This window comes from Saccostrea cucullata, unplaced genomic scaffold (assembly GCF_032062105.1).
Source record: "Saccostrea cucullata isolate Sc308-1 unplaced genomic scaffold, CSIRO_AGI_Scuc_v1 ctg21114, whole genome shotgun sequence".
NCBI classification, from domain to species: Eukaryota; Metazoa; Mollusca; class Bivalvia; order Ostreida; family Ostreidae; genus Saccostrea; species Saccostrea cuccullata.
In genome coordinates, this window is record NW_026927239.1 from 4,789 (window position 1) to 30,068 (window position 25,280).

The window sequence follows — 25,280 nt, forward strand, 5'->3', positions numbered from 1 at the left end:
TCTATAAAACATTATGATAGAGAACTTTTAATCCTATTTGTGACAATTATGGAACTTCTTGTCCCATTTCACAACTTATGGGATAAAAAATCCCATGTAAGGTTAAAAATGGGAATTTTGATTCTATAGGAGAAAAAATCCCACAGAACTCATTTTTCTCCCACAGAATAATGGTGGGATATTGGTTAGGAGAGAAAATCCCACCATAATCCCATGGGATTTCTTGATTTCAGGTGTAATATCTTTTAAACTGGAAGATATTCAGGTGTGAAGGTTAGTTCATGTTGTGCGATTAAAAAAATCCCACCGGATGACATAAATTTTTTCTATGTATCTTTGGAAAAGTGGTTGGCGAAAGTCCGGACAAATGTCGTGTCCGGAGTTAAATGTCGCACTGTTTTATGCACAATCTTAACCCGTCAATAGTTTTTTTTTTTTTGATAATTTTATTTTGTTCTGATTGAAAAAAAAGTTCTCATACAAAGAGAAAATGTTATTTCAAACAGCTGCAAACTACACACGGTCGTCCTGCCACAACATAAACAAGGTATAGCGGTCAGTGAAAAAGATAATAGGTGTCATGACCGTATACCCCGAGTTAATTACTGGTAAACATCAATGGCTTTGATGTTGTTTCAGAACCGTGTTAGGGTTTTGAAAACCGATTTTTTAAATCAAAACAAAGTATCAAAAATGTAAATGACAGATTAATATTGTGCATAATGAGACGATTATTTTGATATCCATCATGGACTTAAAGTAATAGAAAATCGTTTAAATATGCTAATAAAATACTTTGTAGCATATTTCAGCAAATAAACAAAATAAAACTAATAAAACAAATTTTGGGGGTATAAATTTATTTCTTTATTTATTCTTAATTCGGTCGATTTGTAGATTTATTCACATAAGAAAATAAATGAATAAAGTAGATTTTTAGTTTCTTTAATAATTTTTATTTATTGAATAGACATTTATTTTATTAATGCATTTATATATCATTGCTTTCAATTAATTTTTTATTCATTTAATTCTTTGGGAAAACAAAATATCCCACGCATGGATTTGATAATGTATTCCCAAATGTTTCAATCTAGTTCTTTTACAAAGACAGTTATTACGCTCAAAGATGTTTCAAAGTAGATCAAATAAAAAATGACAAAGTTTATAAATATATATAAAAGGTTCATAAACCACAATGTATATGCCGTCTACCATCACAAGATGAAATAAATTGGTAATTTATTTCTTCTTTAGAATGATGCAATTCTCTGCCGTTCTCCCCCCGAAATGCTACCAAACTAAAAAAATCACATTGATACAAGTGATAGAAACTAAATACAACTCTGATGGGCCAGTTGGCTTAAAGAAATAAAGAAACTGAAACTGAAACTAAATTACAGGGGATTTAGTTAAGCATTTAAAAATGTGTTAACTTTTTACTAAGTCTATATTTTCAAAATAATACTTAAAGTTTTCAAGACTATATCATTTTCCACTCTTAAATGCAACAAAAATATTTTTTAAACTTCTTTTCTTGGCCAAAATAAATGTCAGGGGACGACAGGGAGTAGACAGGGAAGGCAGGGACAACGACAGGGGACGACAGGGACTGGACAGGGAGATCAGAGAATGTCAGGGGACGACAGGGAGTAGACAGGGAAGGCAGGGACAACGACAGGGGACGACAGGGACTGGACAGGGAGAGCAGGGACAACGTCAGGGGATCATAGGAGAAAGTCAGGGAGAGACAGGAAAATGTCAGGGACTGACAGGGGGACAACAGGGGATTTTTTGGAATCTAAGGGGATATTTAATTCAGTAGTGCTTGATTCTTGATGATCTTGTAGAATGCTGTTAGTGTATTTTTCTCTATGCATACAGTAATTGGTATAGCCCCCAGGAGTGAGTACACAGCAATGATAGGAGTTTTTACTGATAGCCCTTGGATCTGTTTCAGTAACTTTCTCTCATAAAGGAGCAGTTCTTGTTCTTCGCTTCTAGATAGTATGACAGCCTCTAATCCATATGTCATTCTTGGTCTGCAGAATGTGGTGTAGATCTTATAAGAGACTTTAGGATTGATACCATTTTTTCCATGCAGTCCTGCCCCAAGTAGTGCATACATCGTTCTTCTGCCCAGTTGGATTCTACTTTGGATGTCGTTTTTGCCATTTGATGATCTTATCAATCCAACATGTTTTGTCATTTCCACTTCTTCTATCTCCTTGTCACCCAAAGTCCAGGTCTGGGTTGGTCTGTTCTTGTGCGCGTTTATTATTATAACGTCGCTTTTAGAAGAGTTGATGGTGACTTTATCCCGCTTGGTTTCATTGTGAACGATATGTAGCGCTTGTTGTTTGCCAGTTAAGAGAGCCTTGGAAGACGACGAGAGCTTTGGGAAAGTTATCGTTTGTTGCCCTCTTGTTTCGTTAATGCAGGATCAGGTCAACAAGCTCTCTTCTCTTGGACTGATTACGGCAGCTTTTAAAGGTTTGTCTTTAAATTATGATTACCGCTAGGCATATTGTCGTGTAAAGAGTTCTGTTACCAAGTAAAAATAGTATATTTGAATCTTGATTCTTGAACATTTATCACAGTGCAGTATTCAGCAGCTTTTAATATGGAAAAATCTAAGTAAACTTAATGATATGTGTTGAGACAATAATTAGTATAATAACATCTTATTGCTGTGTATGATTGATAGACAATGATCATGTTGACACTGACAATTTTTCTCTCACTTATTTGCATTTTTTCATATTTGAATAAGTTGAACAGCTTATTAAATATAGCAAATTTGTATAGCTTTCTAAAGCTAAATACTTTTTCACACTACATGTCTATAGATGTAAATGTATATAGATATAGATATAAATATTGTGCCAGACTTGTTTAAGTCCATTGAGGTGCAGTCAGTTTAACAATTAGATTTACTGACTATGCATGCAGTCAGGTCATCAGGACATTATCAGGTACCTAATTATTACACTGCCAATGTAAACGTAAAGGTTATTAGTTTATTTTACATGTATACACAGTGCTAAAATGGCAAGAGGACCTAATACATTAATAAGAAAGATAGGGCCTATTTTTGGCTCTTGTTGGTGCTATTAGAGAGGTTAAGCATTTGACCGTGTACGTCTACTTGTACGTGTAAACCTAGAAGTGATTTTACACGTACGCGTAACTAATGTCGTGTTCTGTTTAACAAATTGAACGTGTACCGGTACGTGTAAAACGTCATTTCAACATGTCACTTTACAATCCATTGTATCAAATAAATCAATGACTTTAAGTAAAAAAGATACATTGGATAATCGTAATAAACAGTCAACTTCATACTAAATACAGACTGAAAAATATTTATTCCATAGTTTGAGTTTAAGAAGCTACAAGTTTACACCAACGTGTAGTTGCAAATCTACACGTTGTGAACAACTTGTAGAATTACGCGGTATGCAAAACTGATGACGTAAATCACATCTAATTAGGGGATTTCCCTAGCTACACGTACACGGTCATCTGCTTAACCTCTCTATTATCATTAATGGCTACTGAATTAACAATTTAGTGGTTGTTATAGGCAAAGACAAAGAGACAGATGACTTGATAGAAGCTGGAAAAGTTGATATAATTTATGCATCACCAGAGTCCTTGGTTGGAGATAGCCGTTGGAGACAGACCCTTCAAAAACTGCATGTAACTGCAGTTGTAGTTGATGAATTCCATACAGTAGCCACCTGGCAAGTCTTTTCTATTTATTTTAAATAAATTATAAAATTTTATAATGAGGATAAGGAGGAATAAAAGCATTGATGTTTAAGTTTGGTAAAATTTAGGTTCTCCTGGGCCTCAGGAAGTCTATTCCTCTTAAAAATTTAATTTAATTTTCACTTTCATATTAACACCAGCAAGTATAAAAAATAAGGAAATTCTGTAATTAAAACATTTTAAAACTCTTATTTCAAATTTAGGGGTGGTCTAGAAGCAGAAAAAGAAGAAAAGGTCTTCAGAAGGTGGTTTCGACACATTGGAGAAATACGGTCATATTTTCCGGAGGCATCTGTTCTGGCACTAAGTGCTACCTGTACGAACACAATTAAGAAAAGGGTCACAGAAGTTCTAGGATTAAAGGAGTATGAGTATATCACAGTTTCCCCAAACCAAGAAAACATAAAATATATTGTGAAAAAGGTGGAGCAGAATATTGAGTCTTCATTGGTATGGATTGTGGACGCCATTTCCGAGATGAAGGAGAACTTTCCCCGAACAATAATATATTGTAAATCAATAAGAGACGTTGGACAAATTTACAATTTTCTTGCAACTGAATTGTCTAATATTCACAATATCAATGAAATGATAGAAATGTTTCATTCAGAAACTTCTGAGGAAAAGAAAAAAACTACAATTGAAAATTTAACAAAGGAGAGTCAATTGCGGGTTGTTGTTGCCACCAGTGCATTAGGAATGGGAGTAAATGTTTCATCGTGCCACAATGTTATAATATATGGGCCTCTCAAAAGTTTGATAGATTTCATCCAGGAAACTGGGCGAGTTGGACGAGATGGGCAACACTCATGTGCCATTTTATTATATTACGGACAGCAATTGCGAAATGTTGACCAGGATGTAAAAACATATGTAACATCAACAGAGTGCAGAAGAATTCAATTACTTAAAACATTTTTATCAGACAAGGAATTAAAATCTGTGCAAAATACTGGAAAACATACTTGTTGTGACATTTGTGCAACAGTTTGTTCATGCAATTCCTGTTCTCTAACAGTATTGGAGAAAGCAGTAAGAAATCTGTCTTATGACAGAGTTGAAGACACATTGGATTCCTCCAGTGACAGTGATACTTTGTCATATGAGTATGAATCAGGTGATGATGACCTTACTGAAATGAATTAAATGATGCACTTCTGAACTCTGTTTTTGTTTACTTTGTAGGATGGATCTAGCACATTCTACATTTTTGTTTTGCTTAAATTCCTGCTATATCTTTGGTATTTATTTAGAACCGGTACATTTATAGTCATTAATGCATCAAAAGTTGATAAGCTAAAATAAAAGGTGTGTAGGATGTGTGCTGGATCTCTCCCCTTTTTTAGGTCACCAGACCCCGAGATCATGCAACATCTTAAGCTTGAGTCAAAATTTTCATGTACTAAACCCTTGTAGAATTCAAGCATACCAAAATCCAAATATTTTCCAATATTGTTCCACAAAAGTTTTCTTGTCTGCAAATTTCGAGATAAATTCAACATCAAATCAGGATTTTATAGTTGATTAAAATTTTTGACTTAAGTCCAATTTCGTTTCATGATCCTGGGGCCCGAGTCACTCAGGTGACCTATTACTATCTGTTTCCGTCTGTCGTCATAAACTTTAAATTTTTAGCTGCTTCTCTGGAACCAGGGAACCAATGTCAATCAAATTTGGCCTCTGGTTTAAAACACAAACCAAAAATAATGGTTGGAAATTTGTTAAATGATGCTCAAGTGACCTATAAGGCCCATGGGCCTCTTGTTTAAGTAAGATGAACAAGTTCTTAAGATATCCATATTTATTCTTTCCAATTGTTAAAATAAAAATTGAGCATGTTGCGTAACATGATTGCAAATGATTTTTTTTTTACCAAAAACAAATATACTCCATTATGCTATTTTACAATATATGCATTTACTTAATACATTTTACATGTTGAAATCTTTCAACCACTTTTCATTTGAATGCAGCTTACAAGAAAGGTGAAATAAATCTAAAGTAAGTCTCAGGAAAAAAATTCCTTAAATGTATTTTAAAAGCCATAATGATAATTATAATTTTCTGTTCCTTAATCGACGGAATGGTAGCAGAGGTTTGTGTCTGTAAATCATGTTCACTAACTGTTTGTGACAGTCTGAAAACGGGTTGCTGTTTTGAACAAGTTGGCGACACTTGAGCTTCCGTCCTTCGTGATAGGAAAATCCATCAATGTCAAAGAGATCTACAATGATCTTCTGTACATCAGATTTGTAAGATGGGATGTTGTGAAAGCCTTTCCGTTTGTGAATATCACTGATCATGTCCAGATTTTTTACTGCTTTGATAAGAAGTGGAAACTGTTTTGAATGTGCTATAATGCTTTCTTTCGACTGAAATCCAGAACAAGTGTTCTTTGTGTCTCTATTGACTAGTTCTACATACTCATCAAGGGCCATGTTAGAGTTTTTTCCACCAGATAAATTTATGAATCTGTTTGCAATTAGTCTCTCTGTTTGAAGAGAAGGCAAGGTTCCTGAAACCAGAGAAGTTAAATGGATGCTTCCAATGAGTTATTTTGTCTTGTGCGTTTTGTTGTACAATGGGGTCTCATATTTAGCGGAGCGAACAGATCGGTTGCCATCTGCCATGTCCACTGCAGAATCGAGATTCCTGTGTAATGCTGCAAGGCGAAAAAGTGCTAGTAAATAATCATGCAGTTCATCTTGCTTAAGGCTTGAAGCAGTACTCTTTCTTTCAGATGGTTTGGAATGGCCATGAATTCCTTTTTCATGTGATTCCGCACTTCTAAGGTGACTGTAAGTTTTTCCACAGTAATGGCAGGAAAATCGTCCATCTTGAAAATTTGCAAACCAGTAATTTTCTTCATGATCTGAATCAGTCAATTTTTGTCTTAAGTCTTCAAACAAATCACCATCTCCAAAAAACCATTTCTTTACAATTCGTTCACAAATGTTATTTAGCCACTGGATTTTTTGGTCTTTATTCCATGTGCAAAATTCATCAGGTAATGATACACTCTCTTCTGAGTTGTGAATCCCTAGCTCTTGTAAAAATAATACACAGCACATAGCATCAAATACAGTGCGATACAGCATTTTATATCCCCTGTAAGAATTTTTAACTTTTCCTTTGACATTGCGTGCATTTAAAATGTTCTTGTAATAGTACATTGTCCCACGGTCACTTGCTGATTGAGTGCTATATGTTTGCATAACTATTGCCTGCAAATTTTAGAAATAAAAATTATATAAATGTCTTGGCTGTTTCTTTTACAGCATCTACTTTACATGTTTAAATTATTAACAGGTTAACCTGAGGTATTTTTCATTAAAAGAATCCTGAGCATTTACATTTTGTATTCCTTTAAAACATGATATTGAAATATTACCTCAAGGAAGTTCATTAGCCGGTGGAAATCTTCAATTTTAGAAATGAATCCTTCCAATTTTTCTAAGGCAGTTTCATTATTTGTCATGGCTTCTTGGGCACTCTGTATTCTTTCATCTGTTAATCTGTCTCCTATAGGAGATGAATTAATAAATATCAGCATTCCATTAATATGTTAAAGCATTACCAAAGAATGTTGTTATAATAATGTACCATTGTAGTGATTTAGTTTAGCAGAGGAGGATGTGTTTCATTGACTTTCTATAACTTAGATTAATCACCAAAATGTTAAAAATTTAAAGCAGATTTTAAAGCATTCAAAACCAATCTTGACAGACGGAATGTCATTTTACCTGTACAAAACTTAAAATAATTTTTTTTCTGTGTATTTACATCAAACTTGTATAAATTACTCATAAATGTAAATACAATAAATGTGGATAATTTGTTCCAAACGTGTTAGTACATTCCTTTTTAATATATTCTAAATTACCTCCAAAGAACACTTCTTCCACAATTTCTCCTGCATCATCTGTGGGTACATACTTCTTTGATGGCTCTTTTAGTAGTCTGATAACATCCTGAGTGACCATTTCATTGCAATCAAATAGCCCCAAAGGATACTGTGCAAAGAACATGTACATGTATTAAAGTTATGCTTTTCTATAGAAAATATGATATAAAATACATATAATCCATACATAAAGTCTTACCTGTTCTGTTTTTATTCCTGAGTAATTGCTGTATTTGTGTTGCAAATGCTTAGGGTAAATTGATACAAAACTGTCATTCATCTGGTCAATATTAGCAATGACTGAACTTGCAACAAGGAAAGTAAGCTCATGGAGAAGAATATCCTGATCCTCACTGGAGGGTATGAAATTCACAGGATTCAGGTCTGAAATATCAATGAGCTGTGAGTCAGTGTCCACCACACAATTCACTCTGTCAAGGACTCCAATGACCTGAAACAAGTGCAAGGACAATGTTTTGTCTTGAGACGTTCTGTAAGAAGGAATGATATTTCTGTCCCAATTGTCCCCTATGAGTTGGTATTTTGTTTGCCCTCCTCGACTCCATTCTTCTTTGTACTTGAGTAATTCCTCATCTAAAATTGCATCCCAAGAATTCAGCTTTCTTTTAAGTGTTTCTGGATGAACACTTGCTCCAAATTTAGCAATTCTCTCAATGTCCTGAAAAATTGGTAAATCTCATATCAAATCAATGCAATGAACATGCCAAAATAACTAATATAAAGTGACTTTTTATTTAATTTATAAAAACAATACAGTACAGCAAAATTCATATTTCTATCAGATTCCAAAGATTATGGTACTCTGATATATGGTATAACAGTTTTATAAATCAATTTATATCAATGATGTACAAATTTATGCAAGTGATTAATAATGCATTGTAGAACAGAAGGATTAATATAATGAATTAAAACATAAATTTGCTTCATTGTATAATAAGTCATTCTGCTCCAAAATTATAAAATTGCATTTATTTTGCTAGTAGACACATTTTCATTAGTACACTACAATTATTACCTTAAGAGTGCATCCTTCATGCATCAACACCAATCCAGACAAGTACTGAACTAAGGACATTTCTTGGGATCTTCCATGCAGGATTTGTGACACAGAATACATGACATACTGAAATGGTTTCTCACTCACTTGTAATGGGATATCTGATACCATCGCTGATACTGTCTTTAAGACATTTGGTGCTCTTATTTTCAGCTCAGAATACATACTGTCCCATGTAAATTCTAAAACATTGCTGCTTGATTTATCTTGAAGAACACTACCAGAATTTCTCTTGCACATATTTTTGCATTCATCACCTGAGAAAGATGCAAATTAAAACTGTAAACAAGTATAATCTGATCATGATTTCATATATTAATTAGAATTTTTTATCTTGATCTAATCACATGGCAGAAAGTAGTACATATGCATTATAAACATAAGTCGTATTTATTAACAGACAAAATCAAACCAAACATGCTGAATTTCAACTTAATTAATATGAATATATACTCAAAGCCTTGATGTATCAAATTTGTTATTTCTGGTTATTTTATTTCCCAAGTGAGCAATGCAGACATGTTCACATCTTACCTAAAACTGATAATGACCCCTCAACTAATATGTTGGGGTTCGTAGTCTTTAAAAAGTCTTTCAGTCCTCGATCCACTTCTTTTCCTCTAAAAACAATCTTGCAGATCTTTTTCTCATTCTCATCAATTATGAAACGACTTTTTCGACCACTTGGATAGTATATGCTGAGCTGAAAGTAAATTAGAATATATGTCAAAACTCACAAATATTTCTTGAACATATTCATAAACTCATACTAATTCATTTTTTTACTTCTTTGATGTCAAACCATTTTCATTTCCGGTTGACAGTTTGTAATATCTTTCTGTCCATCTCAAATAGTCTGTTTTCCTTCCATTTGATAAAAATTAGTGATATAATCATGTAATAGGTTCAAATCTTTTTACATATACCTTAAATCACAGTTGAGTTTATTTACAAATCCAGGTCTGATTTCAAATCTGAAAAAAACAGCAACATGCACATGCAAAAATAAAAAGCAATAAAACTGGTGAACATAATATATCACATGCTAAATTTTACAACAACTAGTATCTACATGAACAATTGTATAATCAATGCAAAAAAGCAATAAAAACTAGTGAACTTAATATATTGCATACTAAATTTATACACCAACTTGTAACTACATGTTCAATTGTATAATCAATGTATAATTAATGGAAATCTAAAAATGCTGTGAATATATATAAGAGTCAACTGGTAAATTGGAAATAATCATGTTAAGTAAACATGTGTAACAATCAACAAGTTAGTAGTAACTTTAGAAACTTCATGAACAATTCTTTTTCTAAGTTAACCTCAATTGACCCATCTAATGATGTTGTATGAATGTCATCGAGTTCTTTATTTGAAATCCCAAAATCTAGAGATCGCTTAGATCCTTGTATTTTCATACTAGACGTACTAGATGTAATATTTAGGAAGAAAAATCCAAAGTCAGGTGACTTGCAGTAGTAAAAGAATTTTCTAACATATTTTATTTCTAATTGACATTTACAAAATACAAGATGTGATTGTATTCCATGGCAAAACAATGCTTAGTTATTATATGATTAATTCACCACACAGTGACAATTAATATGATTAAGTACATGAAGTATGTGAATAAAGAAAGGTGGCCAAATTTATTCATTCAAACTCATAGAATTCACACCCTCAAACTTTTTAAGCATACCTTGTTTCTCCTTTGGTGCAATAGGGATACCAGTAAATGAACTACTACTAGGTAGTTGATATGTAAGAGGCAGCTGTCAATTCAAAGTAAATATAATGTTAATATATTGTAGCTGAATTGCAAATTAGCAGAAATAACAAGTTTAATTGCTGTGGGTTTCTGATCAAAGTACAAACATCTTTTCAATATGAGTGAAAGTTCATTCTTCATATTTTAATTAAACACCTTTTAATTTACAGGACTGAAATAGCTACTGAAAAGAAAATATCAATCAGATTTTTATGGAAGATCAAGTACACCAGGGATAACCACATAATGACTTATGTAAGTTATGTTGTCATGTATGTCAAAATGTGTGTGTTTTTGTTTATGTTCAGTACTTGTTAATAGCATAAAAAACAATAGACATGCATTATTTCTTAATCCGAAATACTTTAGATTCGAACCCCTTTCTTACACTATCACAGAGGAATTTCGGATTAATTATTTTTTTTCTCTATCTATATACACTGTTCATATAATATAATATCGTGATCTATCATTACCTCTGTTTTCTGCAAATCTGTTCTATTTGTCAAATCTTTGAATGGTGATATTTGCACAAGCTTGCGGTAGGATACGTCGAAAGTCTGCTTTTTTGAAGATGGCAAGGACGGGCTCCTAAGCATCCGTTTAGTTATGGACTTTCTCCGAGGGGAAAGCAGCTGCATCGTGAGTGTTTGTATTGTTCTCTGTGCCACCTCGCGAAACCTCTGTTTTATTTGCTCATTTTTGGATTCGGTTTTCATTATAGATTCAACTGATCGATAACACTTTTTACACACACCTGCATTTATGACATCTGCAATGTCTGTCAGGCCTGTTAGTTGTTTTATGTTATCTTTTCTTTCGGTGTTTAGTCTTAACTTCGTTTCGAAAAACTTGTGAACTTTTTCCTCACCATTTTCCTTTCTTTCAATCTGTATAAACGAAAATCCGCAGAGGATACAAGTGTCCGATAAGACACATCATGTCTTCCGAGGTGTGGAAGTCGCCATGTTTACGTTTATCGGAATACATCGGGCATGTCTTCTATACTAACAGAAATGACAAAACTTCCGAAATTCCAGACATTGCAAATGAAGACGCGATTTGATTGGTCAATTAAAAGTTCACCAGAACATGACCTCTAATTGGGAGTTATCAGATCCTCTATGCGATAGCGTAAATAGAGGTCTGGCTTTAGTCAGATTGGTTGAAAATGATGTATATTCGCTCGGCAAGTCTCGCGAATATATACACTATTTCAACTCGTTGGATAAAGCCAATATCAAATCACACAATAAAGATAGCCTCTATGTCTACTACATTTAAGGCCATTATAAACTGAACGTACCCTTTCTCTAATCATTAAAAAAGAGTACATGTACGACATATGAGTTAAATGTGGTGTAAAATGTTCCGTTACATCTGTTCCTGTAACTGATAATTTCAGAGTTTCGTGCTCATTTGGTCATGATTTGTATTGTTTCATTGAATTTTTGAGCATGAAATACGTTTAATACTTTTATCTGTTTCAGATTGTGTTTCGAGTATTGAATTATGTTCTTCCTTCCTATGGAATCGTGTTTCTTTACAACATCTCCATAACGAAGGGACTCTGCAGTAAGTGTTAAAATACATGTTCTTAAATAAAGCAGAATGAAAATATAGAAAAAAAAAGAAAATGAGATGAATGGCAAAATATTTCTATTTATTTTTATTTTTAGGCATATCTTATATGTTCGCTTATTTTGTTATTATCCTTAATACAAAAACTTATTTCACAGCTGTAAAAGAAGATTTGGGCCGGGATTATATAATTTTTGCCCGTCAGTCCGTTCGTCTGATTGACTGTTTGTCAGTAAAAACGTTAACCTGGATTAAAGTTTTTCATTGGTTGAAGCTATCTCTTATTTGATATGTGCATTTCATATGACAAAACCTTTCTTTAAGTACAAATACGTACATGGTCTATAATGATAAGATTTATTAAAGCTAATTATGGTAGGAAATAATCAATTCAAGTTAAATTTTTATATTAAAAAAAATTATTGGAACCTGTATCAATCACAGAAAAAAAATTGAATAATTAATATGCCAAAAAATTGTGCTTAAATACTGTAAACGTATAACATTTGGCTGTGTATTCTTTTTAGCGGCTTTGGCGGAACGCAGCAATCGGAAAATCATCTACAACGCTAAATATCTTGCACATATACATGTACACATAATTAAAAAAAAGATTCTCACCAAGAAAAAAGATTTAATATGTAGGACTCCAAAGTGCGATGGGACTCCAAAGTCCGATGGTCACGCCAACCCCCGATGGTCTGCGCCAAACCCCGATGGTTTGACACGCCAAAGTCCGATGGTGCTGGAAAACGACACACGTTTGTGACGTCATCATACTATGGCGCCAAATTTCGGTGCTGAGTCATGAAATGGTACAATGAAATACGAAAAAAATTAATTATAATGAACAACGGTTGATCTAAAAAAAACAAATTGTTGAAAATAATACCAATATTTAATCTAGATCCATAATAATAATATTTATTCCAAGACCCTTAATTGTACATTTGCAATTTACAGCATGTTAGGACGTATTAGATATTTAGACAAAAGGTGAATTTTATAGTTCTCGCAGTCCTCCACAGTGTACACTTTTCCTTTGCTATCGTCCATGTCAACTTTAGTAACCCGTCCCTTCCTCCAGTAGCCCGATAGGAAAACGTTTGTACCAGCAGAGAGCACCGAATTCGGTTTAAAATCTACAATGTCATCTACTGCGGGATCAAACTTCTGCAGTGTTGCTACAGTCGCTAGTTTTTTAGGAAAGAGTTCCAGTGGATACAAGTCGTTGTTCCAGCGGTCAGAATTCTGTTGGATAAATTTTATAATCTTAAAATCATTTAATATGTCTTTCTCAATTGCTCTTCAATTTTCCAATTGTAAGAATTTGGTCTTACCTCTTTCATGGAGCACATAGAGTCTGAGTATCTTCTTTTATTGCTGACTGCGGGGTACTGGAATAGCCGGTTATACAAATCTTTGTAGTATGGACTTACACCGGACTGAAACAGTTTTAAAGTGCATCTTTAATATCATGTAAAAATTATTCACAATAACAACAAAAAAGATTGCAATTGAAATGAATCCCTTACTCAATATTTTTACCCCATATGAGAGTTGCATGTTATTACCTGCATTTGTTGAACGTTGCGTATAACTTGAGAGTTTGTTACATCTTGCAGTGGTTTAGTGCTTTCACGGGGCAGGGGAGACAAATCCAGCGGGAGCTTATCCAGATCTCCAGTAGTGACCTGTTTTAAAAAAAATAATTTTATTTAACTCCACAATTTTAATATTAGAAATGGTCAAAAAGGCGGCAAATGGTCCTAACGTCATATTAAAAAATTAATTTAAACTCCACATTTCTCATTATACTATATAGAAATGTTTAAAATCGGACCGTTGCCATATATCATCATTCGTTGACAAAGTAATCTACATTCCTCATTAATCAACACAAAAAAATTATAAATGAAGGAACCGGAAGGGGGGGGGGTCCTACCGTTGCTTCATCATCACTTGTTGACGTGATTGGCAGTTGTGTTGAAATGATATTTTGGTTGGCATGGTTTGACTAAAAAAAGGCACAGATAAATAGACGATTAGTTAAGTTACATGTATTTGCTCAATTAATTCTGCCGTAGTTTAAACAGGATAAATAAACCAATTTTTTTTTTAAATTATCGTCATTATCGATTAGTTAATTTATTTTCAGCCAATGATTATTGTTTTCGCACATTTAAAAATTAATTATGTAGCACCTCTGAATCTGTGATATTGCTGTCAATTTCATTGTCCTTTTTGTCATTACTTTGTTCATCTGCGTCATCCTCATCGACATCAAGGTGAGCTTTTTCCAGAAATTCTCTCTCCTCTCTTGTTAAGTTGCACATCGATATCTAAAATTTATGATTATTGACATTTTAAAATCTATGAGAATTAAAAAGGTTACATTCCATATCAACCCTGTACGGTAAATGTAGATGTCATTTATCCTTTAATCACTTGAAACTGATTGTTTTTATTTAACTGATCCTCAGATTCACAAGATCTCTGCGCTCAATGAGTAATATAAAAAAGACTAATTACGGTTAGTAGCTCTCATTTTATCGGGGGACTTAAAGGGTTTAAGTTAACCCTCGCATTTCAGCCGAAATGTTGAGGATATTCTTTGTAGAAAAAACTGAGATATACGGATTATTAATCGCAGACTATACCACAAATTTGACCCCTCCCCCTCCCCCTTTCTATGTAATAAGGGTTAGTCCTTGTGCCCCATTAGACTGACTAAGGTTAGTCCTTGTGCCCCATTAGACTGACTAGGGTTAGTTCTTGTGCCCCATTAGACTGATTAGGGTTAGTTCTTGTGCCCCATTAGACTGACTAGGGTTAGTTCTTGTGCCCCATTAGACTGATAAGGGTTAGTTCTTGTGCCCCATTAGACTGATTAGGGTTAGTTCTTGTGCCCCATTAGACTGATTAGGGTTAGTTCTTGTGCCCCATTAGACTGATTAGGGTTAGTTCTTGTGCCCCATTAGACTGATTAGGGTTAGTTCTTGTGCCCCATTAGACTGATTAAGGTTAGTCCTTGAGCCCCATTAGACTGATTAGGGTTAGTTCTTGCACTTTATATGACTAATTAGGGTTAGGTCTTGCACTTTATTTGAATAGTAAATGGATTAATTCTTGCGCCCCATTAGACTGATTAGGGCTAGTCCTTGCACTCTATTTGACTAATTAGGTTTAGTCTTTGTGTCCCATTAGACTGTGCTCTTTTTGACTGATTAGGGCTAGTCCTTGCACTCTATTTGACTAATTAGGTTTAGTCTTTCTGTCCCATTAGACTGCGCTCTTTTTGACTGATTAGGGTTAGACCTTGCACCGTCTCTATTTGACTTATATGAAATGTGTTCATAGCTTTTTCTATACAACGATGAGAATATTTTTACCTGTTCTTCTACTACGACAGAGAAGTTTGGTCTTTTGAAGAACATCTGATGTGGTGTCATGGGCTTTGTAGACTTGTGAACGCGGTTGTTGTACTTATAATAAAACTCCTCCAGGTTACGTGGCCAGTCTCTGGTGTCGACAAATTGGGTCCGGAAGTATGCCACCACGGTTCTATTAAACCTTTCGACTCGACCTGTAAAATTTATTTGCTCTTGCTCACACTACACTCGGCATTTTTAATTTACTTTTCCATATTAACACCCCTTGTACATGTATAAACGCAATTTTGATTTATTAGAAATGAAATTTTAGATCTAGAAATTTTGATTACCTTGATATGTTTACAACTATAGTACATCTAAAAACTATTATACTTTTTAACTCAGTATAAGGAATTTAGCAATTTTGCAATACAGCGAGATAAAAAAAAAATACCTTGGGACTGGGGATGGTAAGGTCTACCATGAACATGCCTTGTCTTAAATTCATCCATTACGGCCGATAAATCAGCGTTATTAAATTCTTACCCGTTTTCGGTTTGTAGAATTCTGGGAGGCCCGAATAAGTAGATAAACCGCAGAAGAACGTCTGAGACTTCTTTCGCTGTTTTCTGCTTTAAGCAGGTTCCAAAAGCAAACCTGCTGTAACAGTCTACAATGTTACAAATGTAATTGAATCCTCTGCATGGTGGCATTTTCTTTAGGTCCATTTGCCATCTGCTGTTAGGGTATGATGCCGGAATGGGACGTCTCGTCCTCTCCGTTTTCGGCAGATCAACTGCTGCGAGACACTTGCTACATTCTACATGCTGTTTGAAGAGAAGTCGGACATTTTCCCGAGTGACAGGAAAGAACGTTTTCCTGATTGTCTCGTAGATGGCATCACTTTTTCTGTGATCCACATTGTGATTTCTTTGAATCTCAACGATCAGCTGATCCTTGGATAGAACTCTTCTATGTACCTCGCTTACTTTCGAGCTCCTATAGAAGGTTGAATCGGTGTCAATGTCGTATATAAAATTTGACACATATTTCCGTACACTTGTTTCCCCCATTGAAATACCTAGCTCCTCCTTAATTCTCTTTGCTCCCCATGCGGAATTTTCTGCCTTTAACTTACATATTTTCTCGACATCTTTCATAACGGACCAAAACTGCTCCGGACTTGGGTCATTTGTCTCCCGCTTCTTCTTAACTTTTTCAAAGATATATCCGTCATCTGGACAAACTGCCGCATCCATGTTTTTCTTTGGGTTTTGAAAATTAGAAGATTAACGTCAGAATACTATGACGTCATAAACGTTAACAGCTATTCCCGCACCATCGGACTTTGGCGTGTCAGACCATCGCACTTTAGCGTCGCGCGTCTCATAGGAAACCAACCATCGGACTTTGGCGTGACCATCGGACTTTGGCGTCCGTAAGGACCGCGTGCCATCGGGGTTTGGCGCAGACCATCGGGGTTTGGCGAGACCATCGGACTTTGGCGTCACCATCGGACCTTGGAGTCTTACAAATATATATTGTCTTTACATGTGATGATAATGAGGTCGAAGTGGAAGTAGGCCTGAAAAACAATATTGAATTCTTTATTTAACTTTTTTTAGCTGTGACAAAATTTCATTATTAAATTGTGATTAAAATTCAAATGTCTTTTTCTGTAAACCAATCTCTTGCAGTTGGTTCTGATATCTACATGTACCTCTAAAAAACAAAATATTACTTGACTGTTTATATTTAATATAATATACAGTATACATATAATATACCTAAAAACGTCAATTATACTGTTGAGTTAAAATAAAAAGTAAAGTAAAACAAAATAATTGCCTACCTACCTACCCTAATTTTGAGGGACATGTTACCGGAAACACACATTTTTGGGCCTAATTTATTGCTAAAATTTGATTTGTTGAACGACAAATTGAATATTTTGCTAGTCAACTACATTGAATAAACAGCTATAATTAATTTATTTCCAAATATTTCGTGAGGTTCGCAGCACTTTTCAAATTACTCTATGCTTCTTGAGCTTATTATGTATGAAAAACTTGGCAAGATACATTGAGGGTATGCCTTTGCAATAAATCGATTTATTAGGGTCCCTTTACTACTTTTTCAATGAATCTGCATACAAACACAAGGCAGTATCAATTGTCTGGAAAAAATACGGACATTTAATAGATAAAATAGTAAAAAAAGACATTACATCTAAGTTAACGGCCTTTTATATAACTGCAAATAATATTTCATTTGAAAACAGCTAGAAGCCATTTTTCATTGTACAAAATGTGACTTGATCAGCCTCTCGCTGTGCACAAACTGCGTCATTATTGCGAGATGACGTCACATTGACAAGTACATTGCGATCGCTGAATAGTTTAAATATTGTTGTATGGGATTTAACAAAACGCTGCATTTATATCCAACACTTTGAAATCAAATAATTTCATTTTATGGTACATATTATGTGTGACGTGAAAGTAAACATTTCCCGTATTAATTAGGGCCCTCCTCTTTACGGTACATGTATAACCTTAACTGTGCTGCGCGGGACTGCTCTGGAACTGCTTTGTGTCAGTTTGGGTCTGGTCGGTACTGTATAAATTGACTTTTTGACCTTTTCCTCGGAGTTATACCCAGATTTGTAAAATATTTCCCAAATTTAACTAAAACGTTTTGCCAGTTAAAACAAGAGATTTATTTTCACAGTTCATATATTTTTTTTTATCAGACCTTACTTTAGATATCAACATTATTTATGATTTTGTCCTTGAACTTGGAGTTTGACTTTTGATTGAGATCTATTCACTTTGGCAAAACATTTTGAACAGTTGATGCTAGGGTTTCTACATTTCGCATATCTGATTCTAATGACAATGTCACCCCTATATACATACTATTATTTTTTAACTTTGTTTTTGGAATTTGTCCTATGTTTTGAACACAATGATTTTGACCATAACTTTTGAATTTTTAGCGCTATGGATTTCAAATTTATATAAGATAGGTCTATTGACACTTTTTTAAAATTCTGACCTTGGGGGTTTTCTATAAGAAACTTTAACCTTCACTAAAGCTTCGGTGTTGTGTAAAAAATTTCTTGTTTTTAGATAGAAAATCTTTCTTTCCAAATTAATGAATAGTATGAATAAATTACTTTCGTTGAAAAATTCTCTTTTAAATTTTATATCCTCATAATGCATGGTCATGTGTGCATGTCCTTTTTCTAACTATCATTGTGAAAATAACAAGCCTTGTTCTACGTTCCCAAAATCATTTTGAGGAAACGCTTAGCTAACACTAAGCAAAAGATAAACACAATTTAGGGAACAGTTTGTAAACGGTGATTGAATGGAGAACGTGAAAGGAGAGCATACGCGTGCGCAAAGTGAACGGTAACGCAAAATAGGCGATTGATTCGGAATGGCTCTGATTGTCCTGAGATAAATGAAACATGAAAATTCAGTACGCGTATTACTTATGCTTCTCACAATGTTTCGGTTCTTGAATATAATTTGATTTTATTATGTTGTTTGGCAACGTACACAGTCTACGATTTATCAATGCAAAATATGTAACAAAAAACCCAGAACTATGTAGTTAAAAAAGTCAAATTATTCCTTCTGTTAATAAGGTATGTTTCTTCCTATCTGGGCTATAAACCGATTACAAATAGTTTATTTATTAGAAGAGACGACCGACGTCTGAAATTAATAACAAACATACGATGTACAGTTTTGATCAAAAAGATTAAAAAGTCCAAAATTTCAGTAAGTCATAATCTTATGATTAGAGGCATTCCATGACGATTGCTGATAATTAAAGTCGGGAGAGGCCAGGTAGACATTATTTTATTTCATTCGCCATGCGCTTGCAATTGGCACTTGAAGTAAAAATTCTAGATCATTCGGACGAGAACTTAAAAACAGAGATCCCATGTCACGAGAGGTGTTGGCACGATAAAGATCCCTCCATGACTCTGAAAATAAAATGTGAAAAGTGAATGAATTTAATTTTGTAACATAAAACGATCAGAAACAAGTTCTTACAAATTACAAGATCTTCTCTTGTATTTGTAGAGTTCATACAGTTAGTACGATTGTCAAGAAACATAAAAATGTGACTATTCTTTTATAAGATTTGTCAATGCTTTTAGGTAGCTGTGGTCAAAACGAATTTCGCTGTCACATAAATCGTGCTGAATGTGTTCCATTATCAAAAGTTTGCGATCTTCAACCAGACTGTCTGAACGGCGAGGACGAAAAAGAGTGTGGTATAGTTCCATATAACATTTAAACTTTATGAAGATTACTAATATTTTGAAGACATAATTACATGTAAGTTTTAATAAAATGAAAAAAATATTTTTATACACCTATTATGAACATTTTTTTTTTATTTTAAAAAAGTAAGTGTTATACCAATTTAATTCAAAAGAAAAAAAACTGATTTTATTTTATGTTAGATATGTTTTTATTTTTTGAATTCAGATTTGATTGACTTGTGGTCACACTGTTCAGAAAACTTATTCAGTACATCTGGCCTTATTAAAGGTCAACAAGAGAACAGTTCGGATGGGAACAACACATTGCCTGTTTTGCAGTTGTCTAGACTAAATATCTGTTATGATGGAGACCAATGTCAATATGACCCTTCATACTCATGTTCCCTTCGATGCCCAATTAACTGTACTTGTTCTGGTCTCTCTTTCATTTGCTCCTCAGAAAACGCACCGTATTTTGCAACCTCTATTACTTTTACTGGTCTTGAGCAAAGGGCCTTGGTGATTAGTGGATATTATGTCAATTTAAAAGAATTAAGAGTTGTTCACTGTAAATTACAGTATCTAAACATCACTTCCACGTCATTGATAGAAACATTATTCATTAGTCACAGTTCGATTGGTTTTTCTTTAACTAATGATGAAAAAAATAAACTTCGATTTGTACGTATTTTTAAGAGTACGTTTGACACAATGAGGTTCATCCGCGAAGAAGATCATACCTTTAATTTCTACGTTCGAAAGAGCAAAGTAAAATCGACAAATAAGAAAGACATCTATCGCTTGGGTGGCTTACATGTAGATGTGGACATTTCCGAGAGTGAAGGTTTTCCTTTTATTATAGGATCAATTCTTAATAATCCTGTAGTTAATTTTAGTTCCTGCAATTTAAATATCCAACCTGATTCCTACATAGAAACAGTAAATCTTGATCTTAGTCATAATTTTCTAACAAAGTGGCATATGACATCCATAGTTCAAATTGTGCATCTCCAAGGAAATTTACTTGAATCTATTAATTGTACATTTGATTTTAAGCGATCTGAATCTTATTTACAATACCTGGATCTCTCGTTTAATTATCTTTCAGAAATAAAGGAAGACGATTTCATAGATTTTCCCAATATTTTATACTTAAAACTTCGGAATAATCGTATTAGTGATATTCATGAAAATGCTTTTTCGGTCATTTCAAAAATCATTTATCTAGATTTGTCAAATAATAATCTTCGTTTACTGACACAGAAACATTTTCTTATTCTATCAAGTTTACAATATCTGTATTTACACAAAAACAAAATAAAAATTTTAGACGGAATGTTTGACGGCCTGTTAGGTATTCAGTATCTTCAAGTGGAATCATTCACGCTTTGTTGTGCTAAACCAAAGACTGAGCACAAAAGTGTTTGTTCAGCCCCAGTAAATGAGATATCTTCTTGCTCTAATTTGATTGACACCCCACTTCTCAGAATCATTATTTGGTACATGGCCCTTTTTTCTGTATTTGGAAACTTATTCGGACTACTTTATAGGTTCCTTGTTTTGCAGAAAAAGAAAATAACATCATTTGATATTTATTCTATGAACCTTGGATTAGCAGACTTTTTAATGGGAGTGTATCTCTATATAATAGCTATTGCTGATTTAATATTCAATGGCCAATATGCTTTTGAAGACGAATCATGGAGGCATACACCTCAGTGTACTTTTGCTGGTGTTTTGGCAACAACTTCTAGCGAGGCATCTGCTCTTTTTGTTCTAATCATTACAATAGATCGTATCTTAGTCATTCGATTTCCGTTTTCAATATTAGAAAAAAATCGACTTACTGCAAAAGTTGTTTCCCTTCTAGTTTGGACAGTTTCTCTTTTGTTATCCCTTCTGCCTTTGTTTGGAAATCAGTACTTTGACGACTATTATTCTAGTTCTGGTATTTGTATTTCTTTACCTCTATCCGTTCTACGTAAACCTGGATGGGAATACTCAATGGTGATCTTCGTCGGAGCGAATTTCATCATTTTCATTGCTATACTAGTGGGACAATTCATCATTTTCATTGATGTTGTTCGAATGAGAAAACGGGTGAACTTAAAATGCACTTCACAAAAGAAGAGAGAAATCAGTTTGGCTAAAACCCTTATAATGGTGGCAGTTACAGATATGCTGTGCTGGATCCCTATCGGAGTAATTGGTAAGTATGCTACTCATTTGGCAACTAGAAGAAACATGTCCTTAGAGAAAAATTGAATTTCATTTTAAGCAGATAGAGAATTAATTGTTTATGGATATATAATGATTATATGTTTGGAAATTGGCATTTTTGACTTGTAGGTTTTCTGACGTTTGTTGGTATTGATGTCACAACTAAAGCGTATGCCTGGGTCATAGTCGTGGTTCTTCCTATTAATTCAGCGCTCAATCCAATAATCTACACTTTTTCAGCAATCTTGAGACACAGGTTCCAGAAGGTTTGATATATTTTGTAATATACAAATATAATGTCCATGTATGAGGGTTGTCTCAAAATGGCAAATATAGGGAAAATAACTTTCTGTTTACTTTGCTTAGATAAATTTCTTTTCTTGTCATAGTCAAATACATGTTACGATCATGAATTAAAGTTTCATAATAAAGACGAATTTAATAAGAAAATGCTGTAAAAATGTTGAAATCATATACGCGTACACCACAAGCGTTATTTACGTGTCTTATAACGTCATGATCATTTTAAACTACTGCCTTTGTTTAGAACGCGACTAGTAAGCATCTCATTGATTTTACTGATAATGGTTGTTAATGTTTATTTCTCATATGTATATTTTTTCCCAAAAGGTCGCCTTAGATTGCAGGAAACAGAAAATACTCAAAGTTTGTCGTCGGTCTTGATCCATAATATTCCTCGCAGTCTATATATATTTAACGAGCAGTACATCACTTTTTTTAAGGGTACATATTTTATACGGATGTGAAAATGTCCTCATGCCATTTATAAACATTTTCTCCGCTGTTTTATAGTGTATTGTCATTTTTTTTTTAAATTTCGACTCTGCAATAGACAAATTACGATTAAAACAAATTCATTTCGTTTCTATGCGCCGCCTTTGCGTCTGACGACGTTATTTATGGCAAACTCGATTCGAACTACACTTTGAAAATTGCGACACCAATCCTTTATTTTTGACGCAATATATCTGAAAATAAGATATATTACAGATATTTGTTTGTTGTTTTAATATATATAATAATTATGATAATATATATATTAATTTAATATTATTTTGAGCTGTATGGCTTTGTATTTTACAACTACCAGAGAAAGAAATGCAATAGGCATAACAACTGTCGTTAATTATTCCGGAATTGGTTTATGCGCCGACAAACCATATCGGCTTTCCTTTAAATCGAATGAATATTAGTATGAAAGGTAAAAAATCCCTATTTTAAGGATCATTGCAATACGTATTAAATTGCAAAATTTAGTAACTCTTGGTTGCATGTTCAAAAAGTTATACATATCGTCTAGACTTTTTGACAACCCTCGTATACATACATATTTACATATTAAAATGAATACTTAACTTGTTGCTATTACAAACAAAAAGGACTTCCTTTATTTAATGCATTTATATTTCTATTTTTAAAAAAATCTCAAAATATGATATATTTATATTGTATTAAATTGACTTGATTTTTTTTAACTGAAAAAAATATTTCTTTATAGCAATACATATCAAAGTGAAATCATTTATGATAAACTAATGTCTATTTATTTGTGTATAAATGCAGGCAGGACAAACAAATGGTCATAATTCAAAGCAGAAGATGGACTCCCAGAGTACTGTGAAGGAACAAAGCGTTCAAACAACATGAACATATCTAAGTAAATAAATAAGTCAAATGACTTAAAATAATTTAATTTAAGCTGAAATCTTCCCTGAAGATATTGATTCGCATTGCACCATTTTAATCTATACACAAGACAGAATTGTTAAACTCCACTAAACAATACCAAACAATAATGTTTGGCTTTTCAGACAGTTACTTTCTTATTATGTTTTGATATAATTATTATGCAGTATGAATAAGGTACAGGAAAATCGGACTTTCTTATGTGTTAACTGGGAAATAATAACAATGTTTACTGTAACTTAACAATTTTTAAGGAAAAATGAATTGACGTCCATGTTGTAAAATATCAAATAATAAAATAAGTTTCTATATTTTCCTTTGTGTTGCTGTTTTATTTTGCTTATAAGAAAAAAAAAATACATTATTTGCGTCGGCTAACCCTAGAAAAATAGTTATAAGCTTGACTTTATGGAGATTACAAGGGTTTAGTTTGGGAAAATTTGTAGAAAATAAAAGAAAATAAATTAAATCATATATCTAGTAACATTTTCGTGCATATTGATGAGCAATGTTAAAAAATCTAGATATAGTCAAAGGAAAAAAAAATCACACGAGAATTTTAAAATTAAAAACAAAATTTGGGAGAGCTGAAATTTTGTTGGACTGAGTTTTGACCAAATGAAGAATATCTAGTTGATAAATAGATACATATAATCGCTGTATGCATTTGATTTTTTACAGGGAGACTGTTTTAATTCCGACATCATGAATGAGCAGTTCATACAAACACGATCTTCAATTACGTGCACAGTGCACATTAAGACAGATTAATATAAGCAGATCACACTATTTTTTTTTATTATTCCATCTCTACGGATTTTTCACCATAAATATTGTATGACTAAATCTACATGTATATATCGGACGATTCCCTGAAAATCATCGTTAAAAGTCTGATACCCTGCAAAATGATGAGTCAGTTGGACGATGTGATACACACCTTATCAGAACACTTCGCAATATATTTCGTTCATGCAAAAAGAACGAATATAATATATATGTATTATATCTCTTTTAATAGCATAATCAGAATAATATAAAATTTCATGAGAAACAAGAATAAATCATTCAAATTAAATATAAGTGATAAAGCCAAAAATTACACACATACATTTCATAAAATATTTTATAAAGTAAAAACTTTCTTAAAGTATTTTCATAAAACATATTTTTACCCTTTAGCTTATATATAGATACGCAAAAAGTAAACAGCATAATATTTCCGACGTTAAAGTACATCGACATAATTTTTAAAAATAAATGTTGATTTATCAATAACATTGATAACAATACACTGCTCAACGATGCTATGTCCCCGTGTGGTTTAATACTCTCCTAAAGGTAAAAACTAAAATTATTTCACTTTGCGGAAATGTTTTTTGTGAATTTTAATATTATTTGATAGATACTTCCCGGAAAATTTAGGCCTGGTCTCTTTTTCCGGCCTTAACTGTTCTGGAGACAAAATACAACAACACAGCTATTGACACATGGAATTTAATCCCACGAACTCCTTAATATCTCTCAAAAAATGTCACAGATGTTCTATAAAAGTTTTTGAAAGCATTACACAA

At 33.3% G+C, this 25,280-nt stretch overlaps 4 protein-coding genes and 1 pseudogene across 4 annotated transcripts; 2 read left to right on the forward strand and 3 right to left on the reverse strand.

Annotated features, from left to right (window-relative positions):
- Positions 1 to 2,435: 2,435 nt before the first annotated feature.
- On the forward strand, positions 2,436 to 4,920 carry LOC134273796 (ATP-dependent DNA helicase RecQ-like). The gene is made up of 4 exons (XM_062756005.1): positions 2,436 to 2,493; positions 3,587 to 3,746; positions 3,978 to 4,285; positions 4,793 to 4,920. The coding sequence occupies exons 1-4, from the start codon at positions 2,436 to 2,438 to the stop codon at positions 4,918 to 4,920; spliced, it is 654 nt and encodes a 217-aa protein (XP_062611989.1).
- A 1,406-nt stretch (positions 4,921 to 6,326) lies between these two features.
- LOC134273797 (uncharacterized) lies at positions 6,327 to 8,870 on the reverse strand. Its single transcript, XM_062756006.1, has 5 exons — positions 8,718 to 8,870; positions 7,878 to 8,357; positions 7,658 to 7,787; positions 7,166 to 7,296; positions 6,327 to 6,998 (listed from the first exon to the last, which is right to left on the reverse strand). Exons 1-5 carry the CDS (start codon positions 8,868 to 8,870, stop codon positions 6,327 to 6,329), a joined length of 1,566 nt encoding a protein of 521 aa, XP_062611990.1.
- Positions 8,871 to 9,332: 462 nt separating this feature from the next.
- LOC134273795 (uncharacterized) lies at positions 9,333 to 11,507 on the reverse strand (annotated as a pseudogene).
- Positions 11,508 to 11,631: 124 nt separating this feature from the next.
- On the forward strand, positions 11,632 to 23,713 carry LOC134273798 (G-protein coupled receptor GRL101-like). Its single transcript, XM_062756007.1, has 6 exons — positions 11,632 to 11,673; positions 12,030 to 12,118; positions 19,676 to 19,788; positions 20,006 to 21,988; positions 22,129 to 22,265; positions 23,584 to 23,713. Exons 1-6 carry the CDS (start codon positions 11,632 to 11,634, stop codon positions 23,665 to 23,667), a joined length of 2,448 nt encoding a protein of 815 aa, XP_062611991.1. The 3' UTR covers positions 23,668 to 23,713.
- Positions 12,831 to 15,781, reverse strand: LOC134273800 (uncharacterized). The gene is made up of 6 exons (XM_062756008.1): positions 15,513 to 15,781; positions 14,325 to 14,462; positions 14,066 to 14,137; positions 13,695 to 13,814; positions 13,461 to 13,565; positions 12,831 to 13,371 (listed from the first exon to the last, which is right to left on the reverse strand). The coding sequence occupies exons 1-6, from the start codon at positions 15,570 to 15,572 to the stop codon at positions 13,078 to 13,080; spliced, it is 789 nt and encodes a 262-aa protein (XP_062611992.1). The 5' UTR covers positions 15,573 to 15,781; the 3' UTR covers positions 12,831 to 13,077.
- Positions 23,714 to 25,280: the final 1,567 nt, after the last annotated feature.